Source organism: Eutrigla gurnardus (assembly GCF_963514095.1).
Source record: "Eutrigla gurnardus genome assembly, chromosome: 7".
Classification (NCBI taxonomy): domain Eukaryota; kingdom Metazoa; phylum Chordata; class Actinopteri; order Perciformes; family Triglidae; genus Eutrigla; species Eutrigla gurnardus.
In genome coordinates this window covers 14,537,073-14,550,954 of record NC_139921.1, presented here as the reverse complement: position 1 = coordinate 14,550,954, position 13,882 = coordinate 14,537,073, and the positions used below count along the sequence as shown (strand labels likewise).

The following is a 13,882-nucleotide window of genomic DNA, read 5'->3' as shown; positions in this document are numbered from 1 at the left end:
GAAAAAGCAATTATATAACTCAAGTTTTTATTGAAGAACGTAAATAATAAAAAATACAAAAATATGTATAAATACAGTTGTTTTAACATAAAAATGCCCTAAACTTGAAAATGTACATACAGAAAACACAGAGCACCTCCAAAGCAGCAGCTAACATGTAAACATGAGGTAGCCTTTTCCATGGTGCTAAAACAACAACAGCAGCAGTAATACTACTAATATTAAGAATAATCATAAAAATGTACTGCTTTACCTGCTCGGCTGCTACCCTGTCCTGTTGAAACTGCTTGAGCAGGTCCAAGTGCCCTCCGACCTCTGGCTCTTCTTGAGGATCTTGGTGCAGCTTGTCTGCTGGTTCCCGGCCTCTCTGAATCTTTGGCTGCGACAGCAGATTCCCCACTCTGTATCACCCCACGGTCCCTGCTGCACCTGCCCTGGCAGCCCCTGGAAGGACCTGCTCTTGTCGTGGCACTCACACCTCCTCTGCTGTTACCTGCTGTAGGTTGCTGCTGTCAGCCTTTGCCTTTGGTATCCCTGGGACGGCCCTTTCTCCCTCCACTTTCAGTCTTTGAAAATATCCTGCCAGCTGAAGAGCTGGGAGAGTCATGGTCATCATCAACAGCATCATCATCATCATCATCTTCCTCTGTAGGAAGATCTGGAACGTAGTCAGGATCTCCAACCACACTCTCCTCCAAGAAGCACCACAATTTATAAACAAAGAACGGGCTCTGAATTTGACTCCATTGACCCGTTTCACTTGCGCTTCTCACATTCACCGCATGCGTCGGAGGATGAGGGAGTGTCAGAGGTCAGGCAGGGGTAAGAGGGTGGGTCTTTGGAGGGAGGCGGAATTGTTCATGTTCTAACTTTTTCTTAGTGCTGAGTGTGAAATGCCAGAAAGGTAAGAATTGCTTTAAGTGTGTACAAATTCCGACAGAAAATTAAAGTGTGCATTATTCCAAAAGATTGTAAAGTCAAGTTCATCCAGTCACCAAAATTTTACAGAAAAAAACAACTGCCAAGGATACCAAGGATATAGCAATTTATCGTGCAATTAATTGATCAGTCATTTGTCATATAATCCTAGACAGATAAGTTAAAACTGAGACTGGAAGCTAAAAACGTAAAAATCTACAACCAAAATATAGTTGTTTAATTTTGTACAACTTGGATTTACCCTCTGGAAGCTTTAAAGAGGAGAATTTAAATCGAGTGAATTAGGAACAGTTTTTAAAGACATACATTAATTTTAACACCTACTCTTTTTAGCATGCTCTATACATACTTGACTAACATTATTGTGGCTTTTCTGTGCTTCCGCATAAACATAATAATTTAAATTATCACAAACTATGGATATTTTCTTAAATCACAAGTATAAATTAATACTTTGAGCTTTTTCTTCAATATTTTTGAAATAACAATGTGAAAAAACTGAAGCAAGGCTGTCGGCCCTGCCTCAAGGATTCAAAGAGTACTGACTTTAATTTGGTAAAAGCCTAAAAGACTTCGCATAAGTAAAAAGTAATCTGGCCTTATTGCAAAGTTGAACAAAATTCACATGTCTTTAAGACATTTGTGGTTCTTATTCGTCTCCCTGAATAAGCATGTCACGCTACCCTTTGAAAACACATTTATTTAAAATACATTTCAATACAAATCCTTTACAGAAAAAAATAATAATTTACATCAAAACATTTTTTTTGTTATGTGTCCTTAAAATAAAATATATTCAACAAAGTCCCTATATGTGTGACGACCAATGAGAAGCCGTTAGAAGCATCATGGTCTGATGTAATATTTAACCCAAATGTCACAATACACACTGTATGGGTTTCCATCTTAATGGCAGAACTGTATATAAGACACATAAGTACAAAAGTCTTTACAAAAATTAAAAATGGCTTATTTGATTAAAAAACATGCCTCTGTGCCATAATGTCTAGCTGAGTTGTTTCTGGATATTAGAGTTTTTAGTATACTGTTTTTACTTCTCTGAAGAACCATATTTCGATATATTTACATATTTTGTTGCTATAATGTCAATCAGGCTTTTCCTCCATTTTGTAAAGCATTGCTATTCACAGTGGATTTTTTAACCTCTATCCTCATAGACTGACTCTCAGCTCGTGACTCAAGCTTCACTCCACCCGATATCCCCAGGGATCCCAGCACAGTCTTCCCTGTCTTCAGGCTCTTGGACATCGGGATGCGGGTGAGCCCTGTGCGAGCTGGCTGGGCATCGTGCCCAGTCTGTTGACAATAGGGAGAGAGAGTACAGTTTCTCAGGCAGCAGAATAAAGAAAGAGGTACACAGAGTAACTAATGGTAGAGAGGCAAAACCCATTATAAAAAGGAATTCTGAATTTTCTAAACAGATCATATGTGCTATAGGAACTGTGTGAAAGAAAAATGTAAATATTTATTCATTCATTTCACTTCAATCCCAGTGGGTGAGCACTTGTCAAGGCTGGGCCTGTTTTGTGTCAGCCAGAGGGCACTGAGCCCTGCATAGCTGTTTGTGAATGTAAACACTGTGTAACAACTATAAATTACAGCATGACTGTAGCAAAGTGGCAAAATGCCACATCATTAGCTCTGCTTTTCTAAGGCCTGCCCATAGGACCATTTCTGTCACGCTATCTGAGCCACAAAGAGCATATTACAAGGTCCAGTGAAACACTAACAGTGTTGCTTCAAGTCCCATTTGTAGATGAAGCTGTTAGCGACAGACTTACCCTGTGGAACATCACGTGTAGAATATGAAAGAAATAGAAATAGTTTTTGGAACAATTTTGGAAAATAAGCTCTTTTTGAGTCTGAGATATATATGAGAAGATCAATACCTCTCCTATATCTGTGTGTTATTTCATATTTACACTTTGTTTTTTGTAAGCATTAAAAAACAAACGTGATATTCTTACTACATATTGCTATACTACTTTTTACCAATTCTACTGATTTCTTTCTAGTAGTGTGATGACCCCTCCTCTTCACAGCACTGTTTGCTGGCTCAGCTTTGTCTTGAAGCATATGGGTGAGTCACACCTGGGCTGACTTTCCACTTGTTCTTTTGGGTTACTTTGGAAATCGGCCTATTTATACACATGTGGTCTCCCATTTTTGATATGAGCTGAGAATTAACAGTTAGATGTAATATCTGTGGATTATCTCGAGTAAATTGCTGTTGAGGAGGTATCTCAAGGAATAGACAAACTAATTGAAGCTAACTCTATGAAAACATGTTATTCCATCATTTGCAGGCATGCAAACCTTTAAGTGAAGCTTACCATGCTTTGTGTGGATCTGGAAGCCGTTGACGTAACAGGGGTAATTGTGATAGTGCTCATCACTTTGCTCTGTGTGCTCCTGGTGGTGGTGGTGGTGATTTGTCGGGGGGAGCGTAAAACTGTGCCGGTTGATAAGGTCATTTCTTTGCTCTCTGTTGCAGCGGCCACCGGCCTGACTACCATCTTTGGGGTCATGCTGTTGCCTAGATGAATGTGGATCTTGTTATCGTCAGTGGTAGTGATGATGCTGGTGTTGGTGTGGCCCTTCCGTATCGGTATTGGGACCATCTGCTTCTCGGGGGTCACCTTGAACACAGCTCGGCCCATGGTCATCTCCTGGGGCTCTGGGGAGGAAGATGCTTCGGGCACTATAGCAGTGCTCACTGTCATAATAGAAACAGGGGACAAGGGCCTTCCTGAGGCAGAGGAGGGGGCTCGGCTGCTTTCTGGAGACTTTGCTCTGGATATTGTTGTGATCGTGACTGGAGACTTGGCTCTTTCAGGGCCCTGAGATCCAGTGGTGGACTTTCTCTTGTGGATTGGAGCAGAGTAGGTGGGAATGATTGTGATTCTGGATTTAGGTTGAGATGGGTTGGGGCTGAGGGGAGCTGAGCAAGAGAAAGCATCCTCAGCAGTGGGGCTACTGATCTCAAGCGTTGCCATGTTGTTTTGGTGGTCTGGTGTAACGCGGATGCGTAAAGGCTGCCCTTGCTTTTGGGACATGGTCAACTCAGAAGGCAAATGATCTCCATTAATGTGCAGATGCTTCCCCAAGTTGGCCTCTTGAGATGTGTTGTCCTTTTTCCTTATCCAGGGAATCCAGGATTTCTTCACACCCAGGTCACTGCTAGACGAAGGGCAACGCTCAATGCCACTCTTTTCTGTTGGCTTCTTCAGGCACTTCTGTCTGAGGTTGTTCATGATGTGATTCTCTTCTTGAACAGACTTCCTGATGAACACAGCTGGGGTATCCTCCTCTGCTGGCCCAATTGATGATGCTTCTGTCTGTACTCCAGTGGATGTCACAGCAACATCCACCATTCTCCTCCCATTCAAACTGGGCCTTAGTGCTCGACTGTGACGCTTTGCTACCTCCAATTCTTTGGTGAGATGGAAAACTTCAGTGCCCATGTTCTTGGCTCTCTCCTCCTCTTCCAAGAACCTCTGCTGCAGGACAGAATAATCAACTTGGAGCTGGGAAAGTTGGTCTTCCTTGTGCATAAGTTCATGAATCTTCTCCTTGAGGGCTATGACGTCGGCCTGCAGTTCCCGTGTTTTGCCCTCCTCTCTCTTGCATCGTTGTCGGAGGTCAACTTCCTGGCTTTCCTCCTCTCCTTTCTCGATTGCTTTGTTTCGTGCTATCTGACCCCTCATTTCCTCCACCTGTTGGGAGAGAACGTTGGCTTTGTCTTGTTCAGTCATGAACCTTTTCTCCAACATGTCATACTGATCCTCTGTTTTGATCAAATCTCCCTCAACTACTTCAAGTTGTTTGAGACGATTTTTCAGGCGTTCAATTTCAAATGTCAGCTCCTTAACTTTATTGTCTTCTCTCGTGACAGGGTCAGACATTCTTCCCAATTCACATTTCACTGAATTCTTCACTGATAGCTTCTCTGCTTGCTCGAACCCATCTAACCTCTTTTTCATTAGACTAACCATAGAACTAAGATCCTTAGCTTGATCAATTTCATGGGCCAGCTTAGTGTTAAGCTCCCCCTTTTCTATGGTTAGAGTCTCTACTTTGGTTTCCATCTCTGCTTTCATCTTTAAGAGCTTTTTGCTTTCCTCTATTAATTTCTCAGTCACCTCCATAACTTTACCCTGCTCCACTTTGACCATCTTGCTCAAATCCTCCTTTTTCTTCTCATCTGACTTCATTCTTTCCATCAGGGTCTTTCGTTCTTCCATCATCGCAACAGTCAATGATTTCAGTTTACTCAAGTCATCCTTTAGGCTCAGCTCAGACTTTTCTAACTTGAGTTCAGAAGACTCCACCTCTTTCATACGGATCCTGAGTGCTATGACTTCATCTGAGAGCTCTTTGGTGAGGCCCTTCTCTGTCTCCAGAGCAGTGTGTAATTCTGCACACTCAGCCCTGCTTATGCTAAAGTCACACTCGAGTTTCTCTAACTCCATCATTCTTTTCTGGAGCTTCTCCACTTCCAGCCGGAGGTCTTTGCTCTTACTATCCTCCTCTTGTAGCTTCTTTCTGAGCTCCTTGCACTGATTTTCAGTCTTGGTAATCTCCTCGTCCTTTCCCTCCATCTCCAGCATCCGTTTCCGCAAGTTCTCCAACTCCGTACTCAGGTTGGAGTTGCCAGACTCCCCTTTGCCGATCTTCTCCCTCAGCTCCTGCAGCTCCTCCTCAGATTTCCTCAAGGCTCTGTTGCTCTCCTCTAGCTCCTCCACTTTATGCGTAAGCCCTAGAAGATTGTCATTAAGTTGACGATTGTGGAGCTCCTGACTCGCCAGTTTGGCACTCATTTCCTCGTGTTGTTCGGTGAGTTTGCCGGATTTCTCTTTAAGCTCAGCCTCCAGGCTCAGCACCCTGTGGCCATCCTCCTGTCCACGCTCCCTGGCTTCACTCAGTTCCTGCTCCCATTGCTGGAGCTGCTGGCTGAGCTCCTGCACCCGCTGGCTCTGTTGGTCCATTTGATCCAGGTGCTGCTGGCGCTCATTGACCAACATCAGTGTAAAGGACTTCAGCTTGACCAGCTCCTCTCGCACTTTGGCCAGACGTATAGAGTGCTCCTTCTCTTTTCTTGCCTGATAGGCCTTCTCAGTCTCAAGCAACCTCTTCAGTCTAAAACGTGAAGGGAGAAAACAAAGATAAAGAGATTGGTGTTTTTCATAAGCCAGTAACTATGTATGTGTTTGCCATCATGTCATAGAAATATGGATGCCTTGTATTTCAGGTTCCAGGTAATGTATCAATGACTCCCGATTCTTTACAGACATTTTATTAGACTGTTTTGACAGTCAAATTGTTCTCACTTATGGAAATGTTAAGCTCAAAACACACACACCTAAGGCAACAGTTTTGCATTAAACATATTTGAACTATCACTCATAGAAATCCAGTGAACTATCTGAGAAAAAAACAAATTTGATAGAACAATTGATCTTTATACACAGTATGTTGTGCAATACAATACATGCCATATACAGCTACATATTAAAAGCAAAACTGAGAAAGAAAGATTAACACTACAACATCCAAATATTCCTGCATTTCCATTCCTGTTGTTGGGGTAGAGACTATGAACACAAACTGCTGGTGCAAGTTCACCCCCTCACCAAGTGGCCTTATTTTCTCTCAGCTTCTTTTTATGCTACTCATGCCCATTCTCATCTCTGGCTTCAACAAATTGCATGCAAAGCAGATTGAATGCAAAGCTGTATCTTCTCCTTTTACACACCCAGGGACACACAATATTCAGCCTGACCATTTTTGCATTGCAAAATAAACCAAATGAATGTAGCCACCAGCACAACAATGAGAATTGTGCATCTACAGCTTAAACAACCTCTAAATGTTCGATATCTATTATTGTGGACCCAGTCATACTTCAGATACATTGCAACAAACCCAAACTTACCCACTGTGGATTCTCTACAGTCAGCGCCTAAACATTTTTGCCATTATAAAAAAATCCACTGTGATTGCATAAGAAGGTAGCAGGGGCCTCCTTTTCCACAGATCCTCCACCGTCACATTCCAGGCACGTTATCAATGAAAAGGTGAATAAATACAGTTGAGCTCCACCAAACCACTAGTGAGTGATGTCACCTCATCCATATAAGGCAGTGATGTGTGTATGAGAGTGTGTGCTGTTCTGCTTTGGACACTGTGAAAAGGGGTGGGATCCTTGCTACAGGAGGAGTGTTTCGTAGAACTCTCCCCCCCATGCTTTCATAAAACATGGCAAGTTGGGGGGGGGGGGGGAGCAACTGTAGATAGTTTGTTATGCATTTGTAAACTTTCTGGAAAAAATAATAAAGAAATATTAACAATTTTCTCAGGAAAAAAAAAGTGCAAGTTGGGTGCAAATTAAAGTGCAGAGGATATTGCCTCTGCAGAGCGGAAGCCATAATCTCACTGGTAAAGGAGACTGAAGATAATGTCTGCTGCAGTTCCACTTGAGGGGAAACTGGACTTGAACTGGGTTCCTTGCAAAGGCTACATGTGATGAGGAAAGCAGATATGGCTGAGCTGAATGTCTCCCTTGAGGTGAAGAAGATTTGTGACTCGTATACTTAACCATGGCAATAGGTTTATGAAGTGCTATACCCTGATTATAGAATGGAACTGAATAGCTACAATTACTCTTGTAAAAAAACAACCCAACATGTTGGTGAATAATAATTCAATCTGAAATTTGAAGTGTTGTTTGTCACTTTGTTAGTGACAGTAAACATGTACATTGTTTCATATTACCAGCAGCCTTAGTTGCCAAGTGGGATCAGTGGGTCTGGCTACTGTATGAAGGAGCCATCCGGATCTCAGAGTGCAGCTCTTAAACAGTCAGATGTCCATGATACCCTAAAATTACTTTCATGCAAAGGTCAGAGTCATGATGTCAGTGGTATTTGGCTCCAGTGGTCAACGGCTCTGTTTCTAAGTAAGAAATAACTAGAGCCAAATTGGCAGTGTGCTGTATATCCAGTCCTTCCAGTTCATTATAGGTTTAAGAAAGTTTATTGAAAGTTGTTTCATAGGAAACAAAAATGTGCGTGCAAGAAATAAAAACACATTTCTTAAGCAAACACACAGGTGCAATCTATAAGCCAACATCCAGGAGAGAACGTTTTCTTTTCCATCATGGAACAACATCTCATCCCATGTTAAATGGAGAATGTGCTGAGAGGCATTGCAGCCCCTCTGTGTCAGGAGTCCGAGGATTGAAGCAGACATGAACTGCCAAAAAGCTGTCAAAACACTGTGTTGAACAGTAATGACTTCTCTTGGCGGAGAAAAAGCATTAAGTGTTTTGCAAGCGGGTCTGTGATAGAATGCAGTATACAACACTAATGTGGTGTTAAAAGAGAGAAATCAGAAGCAAAGTGGACATCAAACTAATTAGAGACAACTGTAATAGGTCTACGCATACTGCATGTACACAATCTACTGACAGATGGTGGAATAATGTGAAGTCTTGACATACAAGAAGACATACATTTTCGTTTTCAATTTCAGGTCTTCGTTTTCATTGTGTGTGTGGTTTTACGTGTGAGCCATGTCTTCCATTAATCATTCCACATACCTCCACGTCACTTAAATATTCTAACTTCTTGACATATAAATTGCTTGTCTCAGAGGGTGTTAATGGCTGATGGCTACCAGTCAGAAACTGCGTCTCCTGTGCCCTTCCTCTGCATTCCTGCAGGTGTTTGGCACAAGACCTTTGACTTTTCTCTCTTCACACGCGCCCAGATGGCGGGAGGAGATCACATTGATAAAGACGAGATGATGACATGCTTCCATGTCACCATGAGAAAGTGGATGTCAAAACAGACACCAGACATGGCAGATATGTGTGTCTTTCTGTGTAGACGCTAATATGTTCATGCAAAGACAGCAATGCTTTCATGCGTGTTCGCATCTGGCCCTTTGCACAGTATGTGCTTCTCTTTGTTTGAATATTGCCGTCAGCTCATCCGTGAATTTCAAGTCGGCTTTCTGTCCTTCTATGGCAACAGAGAGAAGAATCAGAGCTCATCCCCTTCGCCCGCTCTGTGAGGTGACGGAGGCCGACCTGTGCAGGAGCCAAGGAACCTGCTGGAAACTACCTGGCATGAGAAGGAGGTCATTGCATGCAAACCAAGGATCAAGTGAAAGTTAAGTAGTTAACTTGTGATTTGTGCCATATGCTTCAAACTGAAGCCTTAGCTCACTGATTCCAGTGTTTAAAGCTTCTGATTATATTACAAGCTTTTTTACTAGCCATATTCACAGCTGGGCTCTAGGGATGGTAATGTTAGTGGCTAAAGACATTCATGGTCCCCAGAAACATTATACATGCTTAGCGTCAGCACATTAGCATTGTCATTGTGAGCATGCTAGCAGAGCCTCACCTAGCATGGCTATAGACTCTTCCATTCACTATATAAAAGGCCCATCTGTATTGTCACAACTACTTTTGTTAACACAGTAAAATGCACAGAATTGTCTGTACATCCAAGTGAAAAGGAATAACCTGATTTTCATCTCCCGATTGTGCCTGTACCCTGCACCTTCAGGTTAGAGATGTTTGTTCAGTAGAATGACAGTCAACAGACCATGGTATGTATTCAGCCTTACAAAACCCTTTTGTTTATGTTTTTATATAAAAATTCCTCAACCAATTGGGTTGCAATCATGAAACACCCCACTACACTCTAGATAACTTACTATAGGCATGTCTGCACACTGATTTACAATCGAGAAGAAATTCTTCATTGAAATGTTTTGAATCATGACCTCCCTATTTCCCTGTCTCATGAAACCAGCCAAAGGAGTAGCTATAAGCTAAAGCCTGCCGCTCATTTCCCAGGTCTCTGTCTCTCTCTCCGGCGTGTGGTGGCAGCTCAGCTGTCAGAACTGTGATTTAACCCCAATGGTCTGTTTCCTGTGTCCTGCAGTAAAAGTTCAAGGAAGAGAGGTAGTCACCGCCTCCTCCGTTTGAAGCTTTGTCAGTTCATGAAATGCAGCATATGAGTGGCCTCTCGTCTGCTCTACAGTTGACTGACTATATACTGTATATATATATAGGTGTGTGTGTACAGTACCTTACAGATTCTCTCCCCTCTTACTCCGCCTGTCTCCCTCACTACTAATATGCCCTGCAAATCACGTGTACAGTATACAATTAGTGCACCCCCAGTTCTTATGTTGTTGTGTGAGAATGGACAGGCATGTGTTATGGGAATCCCAACAAAATTCATTCCCCAACAAGCAACAGCCAATCAAACTCTTTCATCTGTAAAAAATATTTTAATTAGTTGGGCCTCCACTCTCATACGCATTCAGTGCACATCCACACACTCACAACCACGCTTGTTTGATCGCTGTGGGGCCCTCCACACACACGTGATGGAGAGTGTGTACTCTCTCTCTCTCTCTCTCTCTCTCTCTCTCTCTCTCTCTCTCTCTCTCTCTCTCTCTCTCTCTCTCTCTCTCTCTCTCTCTCTCTCTCTGCCCTGCCTCTCATCCCTTGTCTGCTCTTTACCAACAAGCCGGGTCGCCTCGGGGGTGGCTTCATTTCACAGATGATGTCATGAGAGATTTGCCCCTGTCAAAGCCCTTTATTCCTTCACTTGTTTTTCCTCAGGTCTCCTCCCCTCTACCCCTGACCTCCCTGTTTCCCACAGCAAAGGGACTGACCCCTTCACCCCCCCCCCCCCCCCCCCCCCCCCCCTCTCTTCCACACAGTCCATATACCTCTCCCTGTCAGGTGAAGGTATGTGAGGCTATCACATCAGTGACCAGTACCCCTCTCCTCTTCCTCTCCTCTCCTCTCCTCTCCACTCTCTCATTATTCACATGACTGATGAGGCCATCTTTCACACATTCTCCTTTGGCCATGCATTCCTTTGCCACTCTTTCTCCCTGGATTCTCTCACCTCTTTTACACTTCACTCTACTCCTCCCACACTGCTGTCACGTATTTCCCTTTCAACATTACTCCGTCCACTTCTTTCACCATTCTATTTTGCCAGCAAATTCTTGCAATACGCTATACCGCTCGTTATGGTATAGCAAATCGTCATGTTGCTTTCCAAAATATGTTCAGTCATATGACATGATGCTATATGTCCACAGAAATGTAGATGATGACTAAGTTTGTACATTTTTAGGAATTGAATACTATGTGTTAACGGTGTGGCAATTTGTCGTCCCAGCTGCCTCATCCCTCTCCTCCTCACCGTTCTCTCTCCTGCTCCAGAAGGTTGGTGAAGTCGTCGCTCTTGTTCATGTAGTCTGCGTGTTTGCGCTTCTCTGTGTCCAGCTCGTGGACGGTGCGTCGGTGGCACTTCTCTGCGAACAGCAACTGACCCAGCATCCTCCGGTACGTCTCCTTGTGCTTCTCCTGCAGACGCTCCAGCTGAGAACCAAGGACACAACCAAACTGAACAACAAGCATCTTGCAAAACGTGCAAAAACAACTGTCAATACGGTTGATTTTCAACATGTAACTGCTGTGACTGACAGTTACTAACTGACCTCAACCATAGGCTTTTGGTAAACGCTGTGGTCGTGCGGCGCGCTGCCGGTGGTGAAGCCGTCTCTCTGCAGGGCTGTGAGGGCCGAACCAGGGGCCACTGAGCCATAACGTGATTCATGGTCCTCTGGGACTGTCTGTTTGGACTTTAGCATGCAGATAACATCTTCTCTGGCCTGAAATGACATATAAATATAAAGATATGCAAATGATACAGCATTTGATGACTTGAGAAGAAAAGGCATGCATTCACTCCATTTGAACACCTGTTTAAAGAGACACAGATTTATTTGTCCCAGACATACAATTAAGAAAAATGATGTGTTTTAAATGGCCTGAAACATATTGGGAATGTTGCATCTCAGGTGTAAACCCCTGAACATGTGGTTCATGGATTTTTTTTCCCTCTTGCGAAAAACTGCCATTTTCAACCACAAGATAGAGCTATTGTGCATAAAATTGCAGTAAATTTGATCCAATGAAGGCAGGTACACTTTCTATTCAAACTAATCTTCTTTTCATCCACAGTGCCTTCCACATGTATGTATTGTTACCCTCATTATTGTATGTACCATACTGATTATAGCAGGTCAAAGGTCAAAGACAACATCCAACTCACTTGAATCTCTCCTTCCATGATCCCCAGCAGTTTTAGCAGATCCTCGTTGGACAGATCCATGATGTCGCCTTTTTTTGCTCCAGCCTCAGGGGAATCTAACAGTAGCTTCTCTTTGTCAGAGATCACCTCGACCTCCAAATCATCCTCACCCTCCTTCTGCTGAACTTTGGCTTTAAGGCTCTTAACAGGCAGACCCACTTCTGGTCCTTGGCTGATCTCGTGGTCACCCTGTGGAACCCCAAGCACCCCATTGGTCGGGCTCGCCACCCCCGCTGCTTTTGGACCTCATCTTCTACCTGCAACAAGAACAGAAGAAACATGCTGTCTTTGTATCCTAGTTTTGGTCATTTTTATTTCAATTAAAGGTTGAATATCTGCCTATTGTCATACCTACTAGTGATACTACTATGGTGTTAGTGTATAGTCACTCTTTTTAATTTAATTTAATCTTTATTTTACTTGTATTATATATTTTTACTTAATTAATGCACTATGTATGGCATATTTATAAATAGATTTTACTTACTTACTTGCATTTAATACAAATTAAATAAATACGTGGCTAAATATCCACAATTACCCAGCACCGTGTGTATGTGTTGTATAGCAATGTGTGCATTTCTGACACATCCTGCATTCTCACAAGATTAGTGTGTCTCATGCTGAGTGTTGATGGTCTGGAAGCACATTTGTGGCCCTCCTGGGTGCCTTCGCCTTCTCTGCTCACATTAAAAGTCGGAGTCAAACATTTTATCCAGATCTTGAAATAAATCTGTCGATGACAGACTCTAAATTTAATTTTACTATGTGAATAACATAGCAACAAGTCACGTTGCTGAGGCCTGTAGCACGCTTGATTACATAAACATACAGTGAGCTGAAATTATTTTTTTATTTAATGGTTGTTATTTAACACTATTCAGTATAAAAGAACATATTGCTACAATATTTACCGAAGATCATCATCACACCTGTTTGTAATCTTATTTGCTTCTTTATTTTCCTCAATATGCTGAACAAGTACCCCTGAATCACGCATTCATTAGGATAGCGGTGTGGTTGCCTCCAACAACAGCCTTGAGACATTGAGCAAGTGCACTTTGTGATTGATGTCAGATATGACATCAGCAGTGCTTTTTTATTGTAAACAGAAACCACCCACAGCCCCCCCCCCCCCCCCAAAAAAAAAAATCCCCACTGTCAAACGTTGGTGATGTCATAGCACCCTGACCGCTGAATCATGCATTGAGACATCCTGAACAATCTCGCCAAAATGTCATTCTCTCTTAATCACCGGATTGGATGAGTGCAATAGCGTACACTCAACACGCAAACACACTGCCCAGATAAAACATAAATAATCATTTCCATCATTCCAACTAGATTAAAACAAGGTGTTAAAAGTGAATGTGATGTTATAGCAGAATTTTCTGTGCTGAAAAAGGTTTTCAAGCGAGTATCAAAGGTTTTGGTTCACATCAATAAAACTGTTTCTTCTTCTGTAATGGTGGTCAGCGAAGTTAGGATGGCAGTGAAGTCTAATGACGCTTGAAACTAATCTCATGTGTTTCCAGTAAAAAGACCTGAGCGCATGAGAGGGAAGCGTGCAAGATAACAGCGAATGCATCTCTCAGTTCAAACCAACACATTACCAACATTCCTTATCTTATAGTGGGAGTCTGACTGGAGACTAACCGCCTTCTTTCCTGTCTGTAAGCATTAGTCTCAGCTGTGGGCTCACTGTCATTCAGTCAATGTCGTAGCAC

The 13,882-nt window shown here is 42.7% G+C and overlaps 1 protein-coding gene across 1 annotated transcript; it reads right to left on the bottom strand.

Moving 5' to 3' along the window:
* Positions 1-1,619: 1,619 nt before the first annotated feature.
* LOC311016031 (filamin-A-interacting protein 1-like) lies at positions 1,620-12,405 on the bottom strand (the record flags this gene model as incomplete). The annotated part of the gene is given in 6 exon segments (XM_084013503.1): positions 1,620-2,256; positions 3,294-6,099; positions 11,202-11,380; positions 11,500-11,673; positions 12,117-12,386; positions 12,388-12,405. Coding segments are annotated over 6 exon segments (3,654 nt in total). The 3' UTR covers positions 1,620-2,049.
* Positions 12,406-13,882: the final 1,477 nt, after the last annotated feature.